The sequence below is a fragment of the Bos grunniens genome, chromosome 2, assembly GCF_055505025.1.
Source record: "Bos grunniens cultivar Pamir isolate PY7600 chromosome 2, Bosgru_T2T1.0, whole genome shotgun sequence".
Taxonomy (NCBI): Eukaryota; Metazoa; Chordata; class Mammalia; order Artiodactyla; family Bovidae; genus Bos; species Bos grunniens.
In genome coordinates, this window is record NC_141166.1 from 109618923 (window position 1) to 109639981 (window position 21059).

Below are 21059 nucleotides of genomic sequence, written 5' to 3' on the forward strand. Positions count from 1 at the left end.
TTTATCTTCCTAACTGGGTTCCATGATGCAGGCATGATGCCTATGTGCCCATGATGCAGGTATATCATGGCATTTTGCACTCTTCTTAGTTCTTTGAAACAGAGTCAGAAGATGGAAGGTAAAGGGAGGTGAAAAAGATATACCATGGTTCCTAGAGTTTTCTAAGAGACTCTAGAAATAACCCAAAACAGCCCCTCTCACAGGGAGAAAAGGCTGAGTGCAGAGCAGTTTAGCATGAAGTCAGATAGTTTTCTGGTGGCGCAATAGAGATTAGGATGCAGATGTCCTTTTCCTCAAGTCTTGGGTGGCAATAGCCACAGTAGGCCCACAAGGGGTTAAGCAGGGCCAGAGAGATGGGGAAGAATATATATCAAGTCCAAGAAAACCTCAGCAGAGAGACAGACACAAGTTAAGGACAGTAGAATAAAGGATCATGAGCCAAGGTGGATAGTCAGCGTGGTCGGAAGAGAGGTTGGTAGACAACAGGACTCTATGCCAGGCAGAGGACCTCAGGGGAGAAAGGAGTTCCATCCTGAGCCAGTGACCTTCTGAGTTAGTGAAGTAAGTAAAGTCGCTCAGTCATGTCCAACTCTTTGCAACCCCATGGACTGTAGCCTACCAGGCTCCTTCCATAGGATTTTCCAGGCAAGAGTACTGGAGTGGGTTGCCATTTCCTTCTCCAGAGGCTCTTCCCCACCCACGGATCAAACCCGGGTCTCCTGCATTGTAGGCAGACACTTTACCGTCTGAGCCACTAGGGGAGTCTTAGCATGAGGTCAAGTGTGAGTCAGAGATGGCTGGAGATCTGAGAATAAGAGCAAGGCTGATAGAAAAGGGTTAGGAAGGAGACAGTGCCTGAAATTTCATGCCTCCCTGCCTGGTTGGAAACTTCATACACCAATTCAGAAACTAGGAATTCTGTACTTTCCTTCCAGGTCATGATGCAAGGAATATCCTAAGCAACTTCTTAGTGACAGTCACTTAAATGCTAATGAGTCTCTAGTTTGGAAGATAAGTTCTAAAAACCAGAATTGACTGTCAAAATGGAAAATTTAGAGAGATTTCTGCCACTTCCTCAAATGCCCTACAATGGGAAAAGGTGGAGAATGAGAGAGAGCAGGCCCCCAAACTTTCCCCAAGGGGAAAATTTTAGAATGGAGGGGCGTGATACAGCAGCATCTCAGAAACTGGCCTATGTCAGCCTGGAGATCACACACTCCACTGAATGGAAGGTCAAGATATTGCAAGAACATCTAGGCAGATTTACTTTTGTGCCAAATAGTCTGGCTTTAAAGGAGTGATTAAAATCCATTCTATTACTTTCCTGCCCCCTACTTCTTTTTTTAACTTGTCAAGTTTTATACTGTGAAAAAGGAAATTTTCAAATAAATTTTATTTTAAATAAGGTACATATATTTTTTATACTCTGCCCATTAGACTCCTAAAGCAGGATATAACTAACAAAGATATTTATAGATACAGATATCAGACCGGAGGAGCTCAAGTAAAACTTGTTATGTGAGACGTAACTTACAGCTCAGAAGAACAGATCAGAAGTTTTAAAGTCATCTTTAATGGCGTATTAATGAAGGCTTTCCACATGTAGAAAGTTGGCTGAATAATAGGCCATTAAGACTATGAACAGAGATTTTGAATTTATATTTCCTTTTCATCTGACTTCTTTCCATTAAGCCTCGATGGATAAAAGAATTGTGTAGCAATTGACTGCAGCCTACATGCAGTCATTTGTGTAAAGTGATGATAATGATGATTGGACCCTGAAACTCTTTGGAAGTAATTTTCAAAGAGGCCCCTTTCTTCCTAAAGCAGTTTTATTTTGTAAAGACATAAATGGTTTTCCTGGTTTAAAATGTTGCTGCAAATTCTTTTTTTTGCATCTGCAATATGTAATTTTTAAACTTCAAAGAAACACTATAGTATTAAACTAGATAAAAATACAAATATTTTTGGGTATAATAGACTTGGATATCATCTTAGAAGGGCAAGAATTTTCTGGCAGGACAGGTGCGGATGGTACTACTTAGATTTAGGTAAAAATTAAGTGCATATTGGGAACATTAATGATGTTCCCAAGTCTTCCACAGAGAATAAAATAACTTTTTTAATATTAAGACTTCTAAACTCTTAATTTGGCTTTCATAATTATACTCCACTAGGCAGTTTTCTTAGGTCAGGAATTTTCTAGCAACATTAGCAACCTGAAATATAGGCAGTTGAGGTCTGAGTCAGATTTTCACTAAAAATATCAAAGACATTACTCTATTTTATCTTCTTTCTGGTACAGTAAATTCTGACTATCCATTATCCTGTCATGTCAACCAGAAAGATTAATTTCACTTTTCTGCATTTCAATTACTCATAATAATTAATATTCATAAAGAGTATTATCATCCATTCTGATTCATCAGAAAGTAAAATAATGTTCAGTTTGGGTTAAAGTAAGTTTTATTGTACAGTATTATAAGGTTTTAACTGATTAGTAATTTGAGCATAATATAACTTTGTTCCAGCTTCCAAGAAAAAGTCCCTCCTCCCCCAGTCTTTATGGCCTCAGTGGCAATCAGCCAAATTTGGAAAGAGAATCAGAATAGCGACACATCCCATTGTCTGTGGCAACATTAGTAGGAAGAATGTCTAACTCAGCAAAGATGGGCTTGAGGGCAGGGGATCAAGAAAAGGGATTTTGAAGGGTAAAGAGGAATTACTATACACTGATCTGTTGCTTCAATACTAGAAAGACAGTAAATCCTTTTCCTCAAAGAGCCCTCAGTCTGTCTTCTGAAAGGGAAACAGACCAATACACTGTGATAAATGTGTGTGTGTGTGTGTGTGTGTGTGTGTATGTGTTAGTCACTCATTCGTATCCAACTCTTTGTGACCCCATGGATATACAGTCCATGGAATTCTCAGGCCAGAATACTGGAGTGGGTAGCCTTTCCCTTCTCCAAGGGATCTTCCCAACCCAGGGATCAAACCCAAGTCTCCCACATTGCAGGCGGATTCTTTACCAGCTGAGCTATGAGGGAAGCCCGAGCTGAACGCTATGGGCAGATAAAATGGTGCTGCAGATAAAATGTAACCTCTGGAAAGTACACATTTATAAAAGTGATTCCAGGGTTTCCTTAGTGGCTCAGCAGTAAAGAATCTGCCTGCCAATGCAGGAGACACAGGTTTGACCCTTGATCTGGGAAGATCCCACATGCCAGGGAGCAACTAAGCCCATGGGCCACAACTATCGAGCCTGTGCTCCGGAGCCTGGGCACCACACTCCTGAGCCCACACGCCTCGACTACTGAAGCCTGAGCGCTCTAGAATCTGTGCTGCATAACAAGAGAAGCCACCACAATGGGAAGCCCACACATCACAGCTAGAGAGTAGCCCCTGCTCACCGCAGCTAGGGAAAGCCCATGCAGCAACGAAGACTCAGCACAGCCAAAAACAAATAAAATTATTGTTTTAAAAAATCGATTACACACGAGGCCACAAAGTAGTGCTCTAGAAATTGTGTGACAACAATGTAAGAAATCATTAAGAAAAGAATAAGGGAAAAAACCCGATGTGTTCGGAGAACACGTGTTATGTGTCCCTGCACACACACAAGCACACATGTGCAGACACACACACTTCTAAATAACACATGGTCAAAGAATAGATCTTAGTGGGAAATTGTAACTGTTAGAAATAAAAAATAAGAAAGTTACTATGTACTAAAACCTATAGTTTCAGGAAAGCAACTTAAAGTACCACAGGATAAAGGATAAAATTAATCAATTAACCATCCTGATTATAAATTTATAAAAACATCAGAAACAACCTAAAGCAAATAAATGAAAAGAAAGATCAGAAATTAATGACATATAAAACAAGAGGTTGAATAAAGCTTCATTGGTTCTTTGAAAGGGTTAATCGACAGAGCAAACCTCTGGCAAAATTAAGAAAGTCATGAAAGTGAAAGTGTTAGTCGCTCAGTCAAGTCTGACTCTTTGCAGCCCCTTGGACTGTAGCTTGCCAGGTTCCTGAATACCATGGAATTCTCCAGGCAAGAACACTGGACTGGATGGCTGTTCCCTTCTCCAGGGGATCTTCCTGACCCAGGGATCGAACCCAGGTCTCCTGCATTGCAGGCAGATTTTTTACCATCTGAGCCACCAGGGAAGCACAAGAAAGGCATAAATAAAGCAGCATTATTTCTAAGAAAAAAGGAGACACACTACAGATGCAGTAGATATCAAAAACCAAAATTATATATTATTAACAACTTCACACCAATTAATTTGCAAAAAAAAGTCAGCAAGGGACAAATTTCTCAAAAAAGTATGCCTTATCAAAACTCAGGAAGAAACAGAATAATTAATTCAATAACTATTAAACAATTAACAAGCATTTTTCTAAAAGCATCTTCCTACAAGAAAACACAGGCTCAAGAGAGTTTTATATGTGTGTTCAAAAGCCATAAGCCCTTATTCAAACTTGTTCAGGAAACAGAAAAGAAAGGAGCACATCTCAACTATTTTCAAGGGCCTGGGACCGAGGATAACCAGGATACCAACATCAGATTGTGTTAATACACAAAGGAAATTATAAGCCAATCTAATTCATGGTTCTAGAAGTAAACATTTCAAGCAAATTTCACAAAACTGAATCTAGCATTATTAAAAACAAAACTAAACAGATTGCACGCCATGACTAAGATTTATTCCAGGAAGGCAAGTTTAATTCAACTTTTTTTTAAAGCCTATTAATATAAATCACCATATTAACAGCTACGAGATGAAAATCCATACAGATACAGAAAAACACAATAAAATGCAACAAACATTTATGATAATTACTTTTAATTAACTGAAAATAGAAGAAAACTTCCTTGGCCTGCTCAACAAAAAAGAAAAGGCAAGTTTGGGAAATTACACATAGTGCAGTTTGGTTGGAAAGAAGATTTAAGCTCAAAAAGATTAACTGATTTGTCCAAGATCATGTATCAGTTTTAATAATAGAGCAATGACTGGACCACATCTTTAATTCTCAAATCTTTTCATGTTACCATGTTGATACTGGAAAGCAGAATTTTTCACACACACACACACACACAGAGCATTTATTCAAGATTTACCATTATATAGATCACATTTATTTGAATCTTAAATACTGCCTTTGTGAATTTTTGTAAAAATCTATGCAGCTGAGTAAAATAATTTCTTCCTTGAAGTTTTTCCATTTGTTGCACCTTAGCCTAGCAGCTACCTCCAGCTTGCCTAGTTGATAAGGAAAGAGAGTAACGTGTCTATAAACTCCAAATATCCTTCACATATCTCATCATACATTGTTCACACTTCACACAACATGTTTAACAATACTATGAAAGGAGCTGATTCAAAATAGCTTGCATACTCTCCAGTTTACTTACTTAATTGACAAGACTCTTTTTCTACATAGATGAAACCCTTGTCTTTATTCAGAGTCTTGTTCTCGATTAGCTTGCCATTTTTTCAAGAATTACCTATACAGCTGTCTTTACCTGTTAAAAATTGCTGGACATCTCAGCAACATGCCTGTAGGTATTACCGAGCATGTCAGCTCCTTTTCAAAGGTGTAATTTAAATTTCCCATTAAATAATTTTCTACTGAGTCTGGAAATGTGTTCAACATTGACAACTACGTATTAAGTTTCTACTGTATGTTAGCTACTATGCTATTTTGCTCAGTTGTTCATGTCCAACTTTGTTGCCACCCCATGGACTGTAGCCCACCAAGCTCCCCGTCCGTGAAATTTTCCAGGCAAGAATACCAGAGTGGGTTGAATTTCCTCCTCCAGGGGATCTTCCCAACCCAGGGACAGAACCCATGTCTCCTTCTTCTGCGTTAGCAGGCGGATTCTTTACCACTGAGCCCCTGGAAAGATACTATGCTAGCTTTATAGCTAAACAGGCAATTCACTGTCACGGTACACAAATTAAGGTATAACTAATCGTCTCTGTATCAGAATCCTCTGAACTGGAAGAGAAGCAACACTTTCTAATCCTCATTAGATGGGAAATCAAAACTTTAAACCCATTAGTAAGACATTTTAGCAGATTTTGTGCTGATTCTGTTTTTTTAACTTAGTGATTGAGTTTAATTTTAGAGGTCTTGTTCCACTTTATTACAAAATGTGGAATAGGTTAGTGTACCCCATTGAGATTCCATTTCAATTGGTTTTACTACTTAGGCATATTTCTTTCCCATTTAAGAAATTGTATTTTGTATCTTGTATCTTGTGCTTTATTTCTGTATCAGGAAAGTTTTAAATGCTGAAAACTATTATTTTGTTTTTACAACATACCATCCTAAATAAAATGGATAGAGGAAGTTTAATGGACTAGCTTGGTTTCCCTTTCTTATGTGTTCTTAACCATTCAAAGCACAATTTTCATAATGTGCTTTAAACTTTAAAATTTAAGCTTGTCATTATTGTTCAGTTGCTCAGTTGTGTCCCACTCTTTGCAACTCCATGGACTGTAACACACCAGGTTCCCTGTTCATTATCTCCTGGAGTTTGCTCAAACTTATGTCCATTGAGTGAATGATGCCATCCAAACATCTCATCCTGTCACCCCCTTTTCCTCCTGTCCTCAATCTTTCCCAGCAACAAGGTCTCTTCCAGTGAGTTGGCTCTTCGCATCAGGTGGCCTAAGTATTGGAGCTTCAGCTTCAGCATCAGTCCTTCCAATGAATATTCAGGGTTGATTTTCTTTAGGATTAACTGGTTTGATCTCCTTGCAGTCCAAGGGACTCTCAAGTCTTTTCGAGCACCAGAGTTTGAAAGCATTAATTCTTTGGCGCTCAATCTTCTTCATAGTCCAACTCTCACATCTGGACATGACTACTGGAAAAACCATAGCTTTGACTAGATGGACCCCCAGTTAGAAGTGAAGAATGGTGGTCCTTGAAGAGAAATGGATCTAAGCGGAGAGTTTCCCATTAAGTCTCTCATCCCCAATCTTCATTTCTCTACCTTGCAGGTAAAAAAGATCTTTCAGAATCAATGCCTGGTGCCTTTTCACTCTATGGTTCAAAACATTATATCCAGAATTTGTGGTAGGATATGTGGTTTTTCTCTAGTTTTAATGAAAAAATGTTTTGTTCCTTGTTGATATATTTCAAGCAGGGAATTCAGTAAATATGTACTCACTATAATAGTCACCTGCTATCTTTTTTATGTTAAACATTTAGTGTTTATTTCCATTTAAAGAATAACATCCCTACTCTTAGCTCAGTTATCGTGCTTATCCACTTCCAGACCTGGGTTTCCCGAGGAGCTAACCTAATCCAATGTATATACTTTACTCTTCTGATCACCAGTGATTGGTTCAGAGATTGAGATGAACTTGAAATTGCTGGGGTTCTTCCCATGGAATCTTAACCCAGGAGAAACAGCTAAGAAATGGATCCTGCTTATATAAACTCCAAACCAAGCCAAGTCCATAAAAACCAAAGCTGGGTTTTGATATGGCTTTCTATACTCATTTAAATGTAGGTATATTACAAAATAAAGCCAAATGTGAATGTTTGCCTAGGAAAACTGGATAGTCTGCTCACTGAACTGCCTGTTAAAATATTCCTTTAGCCAAGCCCATGCTAAGACAGGATAAGATGATTATTTGTACCACACACTCTAATCTCCAGGGCAGTTTATCAGCCTTTCATCTCTGCAGAGACAGTATCAATCAGTGGTGCCTAAAAGTTGGTCTGCACACTGGGGATGGCTGAGTAATAACATTCCCACTGGCCCACAGCATTTAGATAAATTCCACTGCTATACGATGGTGAGCAGAACCCTGAGCCAAGTCCTAGACATGAGAGCCAACTGAGGGATAGTGCTCTGAAGCTCCCTCCAGCCCTGGCTAGACAACTGGCTTAACCTCCCCCACCAGACAGCAAGGGGAAGCCAGAAGTAGCTAGAAACATGGAGGCCACTGCTCCATGGCTTTTAGGCGTGCCCAAGATATCCTGAGACAGTAGTATGTGGCTTCTACTAAAGCCAGCAGACCTAAACACAACCAAATTTATAAGGAAAAAATAGTGACAAAAATGAAATTCTAGAAGAAAACTGATTGAGTTGTAGTCTGTACTGAATAGACTCCAAAGATGTCAAATATATGTCTAGACCACAACTAACCAGTATAAATATTACAAAATGGAAATTGCTTATGAATTTTCTACATTTGGATTTTCAAAATTAGATCCTTTTCTAGATATTTTAGAACACAACTTTCTTCTGGTACAAAGATTTGTCCTTTAACTGTAGATCCCTCTTGGTTTAAGATAAAACATTCCTTCCTTTAAGACATTAGGATGATAGCATTTACTCTGTGAAGTACATTTTAGAAATTGCAAACCACAGGTTGGATTCACTCCCTTCATTTTTTATTATTACTGATCCATGACTTCTAATAGCTTGACTTAAACCTTCTTTCCCAAGATTTTAATTAAAATAATTGACAAAAATCAGCACATAGAAATGTTACAAAAATAAAGATTATAGACAAACACCAAATAATGACAGTTTTTCAAAAAAGAGAAATACAAAGGGATAACGGTTTTTATACACTGTGTATATGTTAATTATAAACCAGGGCAGTAAAAGCTTTCCGAACGTTGGCAAGAAAAGCTGAAAAATTGTTGGTCTGCCTTACTTTTTCTTGAAATTCTGCGAGGCACTCAAGATGAGGAGCACTATCTGACACTAGAAGGAAAAAAAAAGAGACAATATTTTTAGAAGAGATGTATTCGTAACTTAGACGCTCTCATATGATTCAAGTCGGTTCAATTCCATTTTCCTGAAATGCTTTCAGCACAGAATGACACACAAACTTGATTTTCATATCCTAACTATCTTTTGGACCTTTGCTTTGTTTAATCTCTAAATATTCAAATATTAAATACTACAATCTTGTTTCAAACAGATGGTAATCAAGGATTGAAGAGCTCAGAGATACAGAACAGAAGGCAGATACATTTCCTATCATCTTTCCCATACATTTTAACTATTTAAACTATTTTAACAGTATTTTTTTTTAAACTGTTGTCAGTTTTCTGTGAAAATTTGGCCTCAAATCTAATTTCTGACCACTTGGTCAAAAGAACAACTTTCAACGCCAACCCTTAATAACTGACAACTATGGAAAGAAATATCTGCTGTTTTACAACTGAAATGGGGATCATTAGAAAATGTAGCTGCTATTCCCAAAGTTGTATTTACATGGCCAAATGGGACTCAAAGTCACAGCTAACAGTATGGCCCTCACATGCAGTTGCACCAGCTGGTACGTACTAGGAGCAAGTCTCCTGTGAAGGTGGTCGAAGGAAAGGAATGATTCAACTTTCTCTACCATCAGGCTTGCCCTTTGTCCAAGAAGAAATTGAAGCCTGTCAGATTCCCAGTTCTTTGGCAGAGACTGCTTGGGAAACAAGGCCCATGACCAAAGCAGAGAAAGAACAGCAAAGAGTACCTGGTCCCAAATTTATACTGTAGACTCTATTTTAATACATTATCAAATACTATAACACTATATAACAAGAGAGGCTATCCAATTTAGAGAAAACTGAGAAGCTAGGTAGGAGGTTTTGGGATTTACTTTTTATTTATTTATTTTTGGTCACAATTCCATTTTTATTTATTTGAATTATCAATTATCCCTAGGTAAAGGCTACTAGGAAGGCTAAATTTGCTAAGAAAACAATTAATTTTAGAGTGCTCAAAATCTCTAGTCCATGTACCTTTACCAAAGACTACACTTTTGATTTTAATCATCAATACATGGCTCCTATAGATGGCTTGATACACACCATCAGATTAGAAGATATTTACCTTGAGAGAGAAAAAAACAAACAAACATTTGTACTTGAAGTACATTCCTAAACTATAAATTCGAGTCACTAAGTCACATCAGGGAGCCAACTCAGCCGTTTTCCTGAGTGTCCATCTGCTATTAATACAAATACTTTGAGGACACAGGTATAAAGAGCTAAGAACCATTTTTCTGAATTCCAGTAAGTTAAGGATTATTTTAGAATCCTTAACATTAGAATAATAAAAAGAGAGAAATAAATTTCCATTCTTTTTGTTCACACTATTGCCGAACATATAACTTCCCACACATTAAAGACCTTTCTGGATCACTGCAGAATCAGTAACGAGGCAAAATTATCAACATTTGGGATTTTCAGGATAGGATATTTTAAAATTTATTTTTGGGAAACTATCACATTCAAATTGAAAATCATCTACTTAGATCACATACAATATTCACATTTAGGCAGTCATATCCTTTATAGCTTTAGCTTAAAGTTCTCTAAGAGCATAATTCAAACTTGCGTATGAAATACAGTGATCGCTGGTCTTTTAAGTCTTTCAGCCATTGTGGCACTGTGCCATCCGGAAAAGAAGTTACTTATTAAGGTTCCTGGATACTATCTATAAATCAAAACTATAGTCATTGCCTTTAGAAGACAATATCACAAGAAGCAAGACTGGAAAAGAAAGCAACAGCTTGTGGGAATATTACTTGCCTTCACGTTACTTTATGTTCTAAGTCAAATAACATTCCAGGATGCCAATCTTAAATACCAGTTAAGAGATAGGAGTACTTACCTTCATAGTCCCTTGCTTCGTTTAGGCATAGGGAAAACATAAATGGGCGATCAGGATGCTTAGGGTCAATATCAGTGAATATAAACTGCAATTTATCACCTTAAAAAAGGGATTAAATTATTTAGTATGAGAATTATTTTATTGTGCCAAAGCTCTCAGTTGAGATGAGCTTTCTTCCCTCCATCTCTGATTAATATCTACACTGCTATAAAACAGTATTTCCTGATTTTGAGGACTATGAGAAACTTCTACTTTAAATCTAAAAATAATTTTAAAGCTTTAAAAGTGGTTTTGAGACAAAACTAAACAAAACACAAAAAAGCACCTCAGGATAACAGTGAAGATAAACTTAAAGACCAACGGATCAAAAGTTCAGAGCTACGCTTGCTTCAGTAGCACATACACTAAAACTGGAATGATACAGAGAAGATTAGCATCATCCCTGTGAAAAGATAACATGTAAATTTATGAAGCGTTCCATATTTTTAGAAACCAACACAATATTGTAAAGCAGTTGTCCCCCAATTCAAACTAAATAAAATTTTTTAAAAAGTTCAGAGCTGGTCTTTATGTTCTCCTCTAAGCAAAGGTTAATATTTTGTATTAAAAACTCATTCTGACAGATAGGAAAAACACCAAAACTAAGGCAAACAGATTGATGAATAGAGGGTCCAATTTAAGAAAGAAGTATAATTAGTAAATAAATGGGGAAAATGGTCACATTTTCATTAATAATCAAAGAAATGTAATTTTTAAAAGTTTCTATTATCTTATCAACTGCCAGATAATAAAATAAACCAAAAAACTTTAAAAAGAAACTACAATTCTGGCACAAATAACAATGAAATGGGTACTCTTTACATTATACACAGATTGCATAAATAGTTGACCTAGCAGGCCTGAGACTTCTATCCCCAGAAAAGATCTGCTTGCAAGACTGGTCCTTGTCTGGGGGATCAGAGATCCCCAAGCCTACTACAGGTTTGAAAATTCACTAGGAGGATTCCTGGGGCTCACCACTGGTTGTACTCAGAGCTATGATAACAGTGAAAGGATACAGCAAAATCAGCAATGCAAATAATTCCTGGGGTGAAGTCCAAGCAAAACCTGGCCAAGCTTCCAGAGTCTCTAATGAGGTTCCCTGGTAGACACCACTTCACATGTACTGTCACAATTCGATGCTGAAGGGATTAACCACATCCTGTGTGAGTCCACTGGCTTAAGGCTCTTGAAAACTTGTTTCCTTTAGATTTTGCCCCACGTGACTTTTTCCTTTGGGCTGATTTTGTTTCACATCCTTTCACTGCCATAAATCTGAGCCACCCTGAGTCTTGTAAATCTTTCTAGTGAAATCACCAAAACAGAATGTAATCTTGGGGACTCCCAACACCATAAGTATTTCTATAAATTGACACATATATATGTAACAGTGGCAGAAATATTCCTATGCTTTAACTCAGTAATTCATCTCTGGGAATTTCATGAAAATTGTGCCCCCAAATGGAGAAGTCTATGTATGTCCACTATAGTATATCTAAAACTGAAAAATGTAAAATCCAAGTGTTAAACTTAGAGTAATATATAAGTTAAACAATAGATAAAAGACTGAATAAATTAAGCTACACTTATGGAATGAATTATTATACCACTATGTTAAAATTACCATTATGAAGGCTATAGCAATTAGAGAAATACTAATCATACAATACCAGTAAGAACAAGGAACAAAAAAATTTTTTGCATGCTGGCAACCATGCCTAAAATACATTTACTAAAATACTGGATGATAAATAACCAAGGCAAGAGTAATTACATTAGGGTGATAAAAGTTTTGTAATTTTTTCTTACTGTTTAAAAAGTTAACAATGTGTGTTAACAATCTTAGCTGAAAATATTTTAAAGATTCTTTTCTACTTAAGACAGACTTTTCAAATATCCTATGTTTTACTTACATTAATATACTAACCATAAATTTTTCGAATTTCTAGTCCAAGTCGATCTTTATACAAGTCTGCAGATTTCTGTAGCCTTTTCAACCTCTCTTCATTAGCTTTGTTAGCAGTGGAAATAGCTATGATTAAAAACACATACAATGAGTATAGAATATTTTAAATAACATTCAGTTAATATTCTTTTAACTAATTTTAAAAAACTTTTAAACAACCATAAAAATGATACCAGGCAAATAAATCAGCTTACATTTACATTTACTACACTTTCTATCTCCACCAAGTAGTAAAAGGGGCTTCTGTTCATTTAAGCTGGAAGGAAAAACTGCATGAAAAAATACACACCAGTATTAAGAGGAATAAGTTTTGTTCTATTTTATTATAAAGCAGCATGAATAAATAGGCCAAGGACTTGCAAGCAGCAGAGAAACAGAAAGACTTCTTGTACACCATTTCGCTTTTTTTAGTTAGCCAAAAATGTATCAGTTGCTTCACTGGAAAAATATTCTATTATTTTAAATAGGAAATCAGCGTTATTTCATGCTAGTTTAAAACTTTTCTTCAAAAGTTAAAGCAATATTCCCTAAGCAATACTTAAGAGTTGAAAAAAATAATGTCGATTCGTACACAAACTCTATAAGAAAAAGCATTCAAGAAACTAACTTTGCTATATTCAAGAGATTTTAGAATTGATTATTTCATTTATGGGCAAACAAGTCTTCTATCTAAAAGAAGCAGCTTTTTAAAAAAAATATAAAAGTCTTAGACAAAGAGGCTTTACAGTATGAAGAACACGCTTAATAGTTCCTGGCAGAGGATGCGTGATCAATGAATCTGTTGCATAAATTACACAATGGTTTCTCCCAGGCAAATCTTATTTAGTGAAACTGTCTCCCACTCTGCTTAATTAAACTCCCACAATAATGAAACTCAATTTCATTATTCTCTGGTTCTATTAGAAATCAAAAGGATCAGTCTTCATTAATGCATATATATGGAATCTGGAAAGATGGTACTGATGAAATTATTTGCAGGGAAGCAATGGAGACAGATTTATGGACAAGAGGAGGGTTAGGAAGGACAGGGTGGGATATATGGAGAGAGTAACATGGAAACATACATTACCATATGTATAATAGACAGCCAATAGGAATTGCTGTTATGCCTCAGGGAACTCAAACTGGGGCTCTGTAACAACCTACAGGGGTGGAATGCGGGAGGTGTGAGGGAGGGTCATTAGGGAGGGACGCTGGTATACCTATGGCTGATTCATGTTGATGTTTGGCAGAAACCAACACAATACTGTAAAGCAACTTCCTTTAATTAAAACTAAATAAATTTTTTAAAAGACAGAAAAAAAAGGTTCTTTAAGCAAAAGAAGGAAAATGAAACCCACTTAGCAAACTTCACAGACACCTTACAGAGAGAGATGAATGACTAGCTATGGCCTTAAAGTATGTTAGCTACTGCTGGCAATGAACTGGGGAGAAGGCAAAATGTACATAATTGTGAGCCATCACTACTTTGAAATTTAGATTGTTTTAAACACCTGTACAACTGGAAACTTACTTTCCTTCTTCCTAGCATATTCTTCCTTAAGATCCTGGATATTTGCAGTCAGTGCCTCCACTTCCTGTTTTTTGTCTTTTACTTCAGCAATCAACTTTAATAAATTCTCTTTTTTCTCTTGAATGAGCTTATTCTGTCTGCAGATTTCTGTAAGAAGCACAAAGTATTAGCTAGAATCTATATGCTTTGCTCATCAACATGTATCTATAAAAAGAGCAAAATACTGACTTTCACAAAATTAATGTTTTAATTGATAAGCATTTCCTGACGATTAAAAAACCATAAAAGAACAAGAATCTTTATCCTTTTCTATTTGTCTTTGAAAACAAAAATGAGCAGACAAAAAATGCATTTTTAAATGAGAATGCTAAATTAAACCAACAAATACAAAATCAGATCATGACCTTTGCAGCTCTCCCCTTCAAATAAGTACATAAGGAAAACACCACCAAAGATGAACAAACTCTAAAGATGGCTTTTATTCTGAAATATACCAAAGTGATAGAAGAAAGGAGAGAGGAAGAGAGGAAGGTAAGGAGGCAGTGAAGAAGGAAGAATATACAGAACTATATTAAAAAGATCTTCATGACCCAGATAACCACGATGATGTAATCACTTACCTAGAGCCAGACATACTGGATGTTAAGTCAAGTGGGCCTTAGGAAACATAACTATGAACAAAGCTAGTGGAGGTGATAGAATTCCAGCTGAGCTATTTCAAATCCTAAAAGATGATGCTGTTAAAATGCTGCGCTCAATATGCTAGCAAATTTGGAAAACTCAGCAGTGGCCACAGGACTGGAAAAGGTCTGTTTTCATTCCAATACCAAAGAAAGGCAATGCCAAAGAATGTTCAAACTACCACATAATTGCACTCATCTCACACGCTAGCAAAGTAATGCTCAAAATTCTCCAAGCCAGGCTTCAACAGTACGTGAACCGTGAACTTCCAGATAGTCAAGCTGGATTTAGAAAAGGCAGAGAAACCAAAGATCGAATCGCCAACATCCGTTGGATCATAGAAAAGGCGAGAATTCCAGAAAAACATCTACTTCTGCTTTATTGACTACGCCAAAGCTTTTGACTGTGTGGATCACAACAAACTGGAAAATTCTTAGAGATGGGAATATCAGACTACCTGACCCGCCTCCTGAGAAATCTGTATGCAGGTCAGGAAGCAACAGTTAGAACTGGACATGGAACAACAGACTGGTTCCAAATCAGGATGTGAGAACTGAACTATAAAGAAAGCTGAGTGCCAAAGAATTGATGCTTTTGAACTGTGGTGTTGGAAAAGACTCTTGAGAGTCCCTTGGACTGCAAGGAGATCAAACCAGTCAATCCTAAAGGAAATCAGTTCTGAATATTCATTGGAGGGACTGATGCTAAGGCTTACACTTCAATACTTTGGCCACCTGATGTGAAGAACTAACTTACTGGAAAAGACCCTGATGCTGGGAAAGACTGAAGGCAGGAGGAGAAAGGAATGACAGAGGATGAGATGGTTGGATGGCATCACTGACTCAATGGACATGAGTTTGAGTAGGGTCTGGGAGTTGGTGATGGACAGGGAAGCCTGGCATGCTGCAATCCACAGGGTCACAAAGAGTCAGACAAGATTGAGTAACTGAACTCAACTGACTGAACGGAAGAAGGAAGGTGGAAATCAAGACATTCAGGAATAATCTAGATCAAGATATATGCAGGCTTTGTAAGGAAAAAAATGCAAAACTTGTCTCAGGCATACATTTGACCCAGTTATATGGAGAGACATTTTAAGCTTCTAAATATTATAAAGATGAAAATATTTCCCAAACCCATTTCTGTGTTTAATAAAGCCCCAGTGGAATTTGGAGGGAAGAGAAAGGGAAGATCCAACAGAAGTAATTACACAGGTGAGAACAGCTAGGAAATATGGAGAGAAAATAGTAAGAAAAGGGACTTGCCCTATCAGATTCAACAACTGTGACTGTGACAGCATTAACACAATAGTGGTGCAGTAGTTGACTACAACTCAGTTAAACAAACAAAAGATCACAAACAAATATGGGTATATTTAGGAAATTACTAGGATAAATATCATAAATCAAGAGGTAGACTGTTCCCCAAACAGTGCTGAAATCCAAAATAAAATCCACATTTAAATTATATATTTAAATGTAAAATGAAACTTTATGAAACCTAAAAGGCAGTATCTGTGAATATAAAATTAACTATACGGGGAAAGATCTTTTTACTTGAAGGCAAAAGGAAATTGAAGAGAAAGGCAGGCAAGCAGACAAACTTATATTTGAATCAAATAAATATAAAAACTCTACTATAAGCTAGATACTTGCTCTTATATTTATATAAATTTACTCACGTTTCACAATAATACAACTATGATGGACGTCTTACTCTTTTTTAAAAGAAAAAAACCTAATATATATATAAAACAGATAATCAACAAGGACCTGCTGTATAGCACAGGGAACTCTACTCAATATTTTGTAATAACCTGTAAGGGAAAAAAATCTGAAAAACAATAAATATGTATATATAACTTAATCACTTTTCTGTATACCTGAAACTAACACCCTGTAAACTAACCATAACTTCAATTAAAACAAAGAAGAAGAAAAAGAAATCTCAGCAGTTCAAAAACTTGCTCACAGCTTTACCTGCTAGAATGCAATGAACAGTAAGACCTGGATTCAAACTTTGGTCTTAACTTCAAAGGTCATGCTTTTAGCCATTAAACTATCCTCTCTCAACAAAGGTTACTATTCTTAATCTAAAGAAGACACAAATATAAATTTGAAAGAAAAGGACAAAGGAATGAACAAAGGAAACACAAAATGAAGATGATTAACAAATACAAAAGATAATTTAAACTCAGTAATCACAGAAATGCAAATAAAGCAATAAACATACCAATTACACACTATTCTGTATTTTCTAAGACTTTGTGGACATGATCAGATTATGTAAGACATAATTTAAAAATAAACATCTTATCAGAATTACCAGAAAGAAAAATGCTACTTTTTAAGGATAATTAAGTAGAATTTTACTGCAAAAGAGATGCAGATGTAAATGCCAAAAGTTCTCAGTGCCCCCCTGGCTTCTCAGCTGTTACCCGAGGACCTTGATTCAATCACAACTGTGGGTCCTCTTTTCCTCAGTTGTAAAGCAAGTATTTTGGCCACCTGATGCAAAGCGCCGACTCATTAGAAAAGACCCTGATGTTGGGAAGATTGAAGGCAGGAGAAGAGGATGACAGAGGATGAGATGGTTGGATGGCATCACCGACTCAATGGACATGAGTTTGAGCAAGCTCCTGAAGATGGGGAAGGACAGGGAAACGTAGCACACTGCAGTTCATGGGGTTGCCGAGTCAGGCACGACTGAGCAACTGAACAACAAAACACAAGTTTAACAATGGCTGTCCCATTTATTTACCCCACAGGATTAGGGTATCTAATGATGGTATGAAAAATTTTAAGCTAGTAAGTGGTACATAAATACCATGTATAGGAATGTTTTTATTCTAACATTCGAAGGATTGTGTGCTTTTCCTTCCTGCTGCTAGTTACAGAGGGAATGAGAAGCAGTAAAAAAGCATGGAAGCTTCAGGGCAGCTAAGAAAGTGGACCTGGGTAGAAGTCTCCTATAACAGCCTCCCAGGAGTTCCAAAATCACATGCCTTCAGGGGCCAGATAATAAGTGGTCAAGGCAAAGCAAAGCAGAAGAAACAATCAGGGACTGTAGCACATTAAGTACATGCGTCCCATGTAAAGACACTCTGATGTGACAGTGTTCAAAACATGGTTTGGCAAAATTTAGTATCTCCAGTGGATTTTGGCCTGTGGCTACAAGCCTATGGTCTGTGTGTGAGAATTCAGTAAAAGCTGCTAATCTACTCTGGACAATCTGCTGCTAAGTTGCTTCAGTCGTGTCCGACTCTGTGTGACCCCATAGACGGCAGCCCACCAGGCTCCCCTGTCCCTGGGATTCTCCAGGCAAGAACACTGGGGTGGGTTGCCATTTCCTTCTCCAATGCAGGAAAGTCAAAAGTGAAAGTGAAGTCGCTCAGTCGTGTCCGACTCTTCGCGACCCCATGGACTGCAGCCTACCAGGCTCCTCCATCCATGGGATCTTCCAGGCAAGAGTACTGGAGTGGGGTGCCATTGAAAGGCAGGAGCAATAAAAATATAGAGAGAAAAACTGTCAGATTTTAAACCTACAACCAAAGAGCTGAGAGAACTAGTTTTTCAAAGTTGCGAAACTCATTTTAAAAAAACATGGGCATTTATACATCAGTGTGATGAACATGTACTGATTTTGTATTCTAGTCTGTGAAACCATTTTTCAAAAATATGGGCACTTATACATCAGTGAAGATGAATCTCAGGAGCAAATGCTAAGTGAAAAGGGGACAGAATACATATTAATACAAAATGCTGCCACATATATAACATTCAAAACCTCAGTACTAAAGTAAAATACTGACAGATTAGTTCTAGAAGGTGAGAGAAGAGGAAGGTATAACATAGGATGTTGTATTTATTAAGCTGGATTGTGTGCATGTGTGTTCAGTCCAACTCTTTATGACCCCATGGACTGCAGCCTGCCAGGCTCCTCTGGAATTTTCCAGGCAAGAATACTGGAGTGGGTTGCCATTTCCTCCTCCAGGGGATCTTCCCAACCCAGAGATTGAACCCACTTCTCTTGTTACTTCTGCATTGGCAGGCAAATTCTTTACCACTAAGCCCCCAGGGAAGCTGTATATACATATACATACATACATACATATATATATATATATATATGTGTGTGTGTGTGTGTGTGTATATATATATATAAGAGTTGGACCATAAAGAAAGCTGAGCGCCAAAGAATTGATGCTTTTGAACTGTGGTATTGGAGAAGACTCTTGAGAGTCCCTTGGACTGCAAGGAGATACAACCAGTCCATCCTAAAGGTGGACTGGGTGTTCATTGGAAGGACTGATGTTCAAGCTGAAGCTCCAATACTTTGACCACCTCATACAAAGAACTGACTCACTGGAAAAGACCCTGATGCTGGGAAATACTGAAGGCACGAGGAGAAGGGGATGACAGAGGATGAGATGGTTGGATGGCATCACCGACTCGATGGACATGAGTTTGAGCAAGCTCTGGGAGTTGGTGATGGACAAGAAAGCTTGGCATGCTGCAGTCCATGGGGTTGCAAAGAGTGGGACACAACTGAGCGATTGAACTGAACTGATATATATAAACACACTGTTTTACTTGTATGAGGGATTTTCTGAAGATGTTTAATCTAAAAAAACTCTATGATCTATTTCTACAGTTTGTCACATACGATTTTGATATTCCAGAAACATTTCAACCATCCGTTCTTCTTCCTTTAATTTCACAGACAGCTTTTCTGAAAGAGGAAAGGAGTTGAAGTTTCAATTCAGCTGAAATTACACTAAAAAACAGACAAGAACAACAAAGAATAACAGCATGTTATGAGTTAAATATAGGTACCTGCAAATGCTTTAATGGAGTCCTTGTAGGTTTCTCTTAGTCCCACCATCTGACAGGAGGTGTCACTGACAGTACTTTTGAATTTATTCCAAAATTCATTTATGCTTTTATCAAATAGTGCCAGTTCATCCTCTACCATTTTGTAAGACAAGGCTACAAAACAAATAGGACACACTTTGTATTTTTTAAGTTACTGAAACCATATCAGCCACGTATTTTAGTCAAGTATATTTTTGCAGTTTGATATTTGCTAGAAAATGGTTAGCAGCTTACTTTCTTTAATACACTGAAGTATAGTTTATTTACAATACTGTGTCAGTTTTAGGTGTACAACAAAGTGATTCAGTCATATATATATCTATATTCTATTTTTCTACTCGATTCCATTATAGTTTATTACAAGATTTCAATCTACCGTGCTATACAGTAAATCCTTGTTGACAGGGTAATGTGCATCCCTTAAACCCCTACTCCCATAGCAACTTACTTTTAACTCTAAATATCCCAGGGCCTATCAAGCCACCGAAACTTAACTATGGTATAGGTGCAGCAGGAAATCAGAACACCATCACTCCCTAGGAATTCATTAGTAGCAATGACTGTTATCCCCACGCAATACTCACTCTGACCCTGGGAAATATGACTCTGCCTCCGTTTTCTCACAAGTAAAGTTGGGGACTGCTTAGACTCCTTCCAACTCTGACCCTTTTGATTCCGGCCTGGATTGCCAGGTCCCGGAAGGCACAGCCCGTATCATGGGGTAAGATCCCACTTATCTACACTCCTTCCTCCTCCACCTCCAGATCAGGGCAGGTGGCAGTAAAATGGAAACTGGAGGACAGTTTAGTAGGTTTAGTCCAGGACCTGTACAAGTAACCTCGACTTTCCCGGCCTCAGTTCCTCCCCTGTGAAAGGATCTAAGATCCCAGGTCCCATCGGTTTTCTGTAACGCTACAACCTTCCCAATGACATAAAATCTCCTCAGAAAATTCGCAGACTTGTCTTCGGTGAAACCCCAAACCCTTCTGCCTTGTGGCTGCCCATTCTGCTCCCTAAACAGCAACAAGAGGTACATTTCAGACTCCGCCCCCAAAATACGCATTCCGCCTCCAAACCCACTTTCCCCTACCGCGACAGGCGGGTTTCGGAGCCCAGCTCAATTCCCACCTTCTCCGGCAGGCCTGAGCCCGGCCACCTGCCCCACAAGACCTGAATCGATCTCAATCAACAGCCGAACTCCAAAATGCGCTGCCGCAGCCAAGCCAGCTTTCCTATTTCAAACCTAAGGCGCCTTCCGCCTCCCGCCTTTGGGCTCCCATACGCCTTCTTATTGGCTTATAGCGTAGGCTCTTTCATGAAGGGATTGGTTGAGCT

At 37.7% G+C, this 21059-nt stretch overlaps 1 protein-coding gene and 1 non-coding gene across 3 annotated transcripts; one reads left to right on the top strand and one right to left on the bottom strand.

The window, feature by feature from the left end:
• Window positions 1-8402: 8402 nt before the first annotated feature.
• On the bottom strand, window positions 8403-21059 carry SPC25 (SPC25 component of NDC80 kinetochore complex). Of its 2 annotated transcripts, none has more exons than XM_086356522.1 (7): window positions 20853-21059; window positions 19686-19838; window positions 19516-19581; window positions 14170-14316; window positions 12618-12722; window positions 10652-10750; window positions 8403-8743 (listed from the first exon to the last, which is right to left on the bottom strand). In XM_086356522.1, the coding sequence occupies exons 2-7, from the start codon at window positions 19822-19824 to the stop codon at window positions 8619-8621; spliced, it is 681 nt and encodes a 226-aa protein (XP_086212648.1). In that variant the 5' UTR covers window positions 19825-19838; window positions 20853-21059; the 3' UTR covers window positions 8403-8618. The 2 variants fall into 2 exon arrangements, with proteins under 2 accessions (XP_086212648.1, XP_086212658.1); XM_086356532.1 differs by having other exon boundaries at window positions 20815-21025.
• On the top strand, window positions 11036-11138 carry LOC147378487 (U6 spliceosomal RNA). The gene has a single exon (XR_015153508.1). It is a non-coding gene; the product is annotated as a U6 spliceosomal RNA (small nuclear RNA).

Bases quoted from the DNA above. Each gene is read 5' to 3' on its own strand.
- SPC25 (XM_086356522.1), bottom strand. From the start codon at position 19,824: ATGGTAGAGGATGAACTGGCACTATTTGATAAAAGCATAAATGAATTT. The intron at 12,723-14,169 runs GTAAGTTTCCAG...TTTTAATCATAG, and splicing joins ATATGCTAGGAAGAAGGAAA to CTATTTCCACTGCTAACAAA. The intron at 10,751-12,617 runs GTTAGTATATTA...CCCTTTTTTAAG, and splicing joins AGAAATTCGAAAAATTTATG to GTGATAAATTGCAGTTTATA.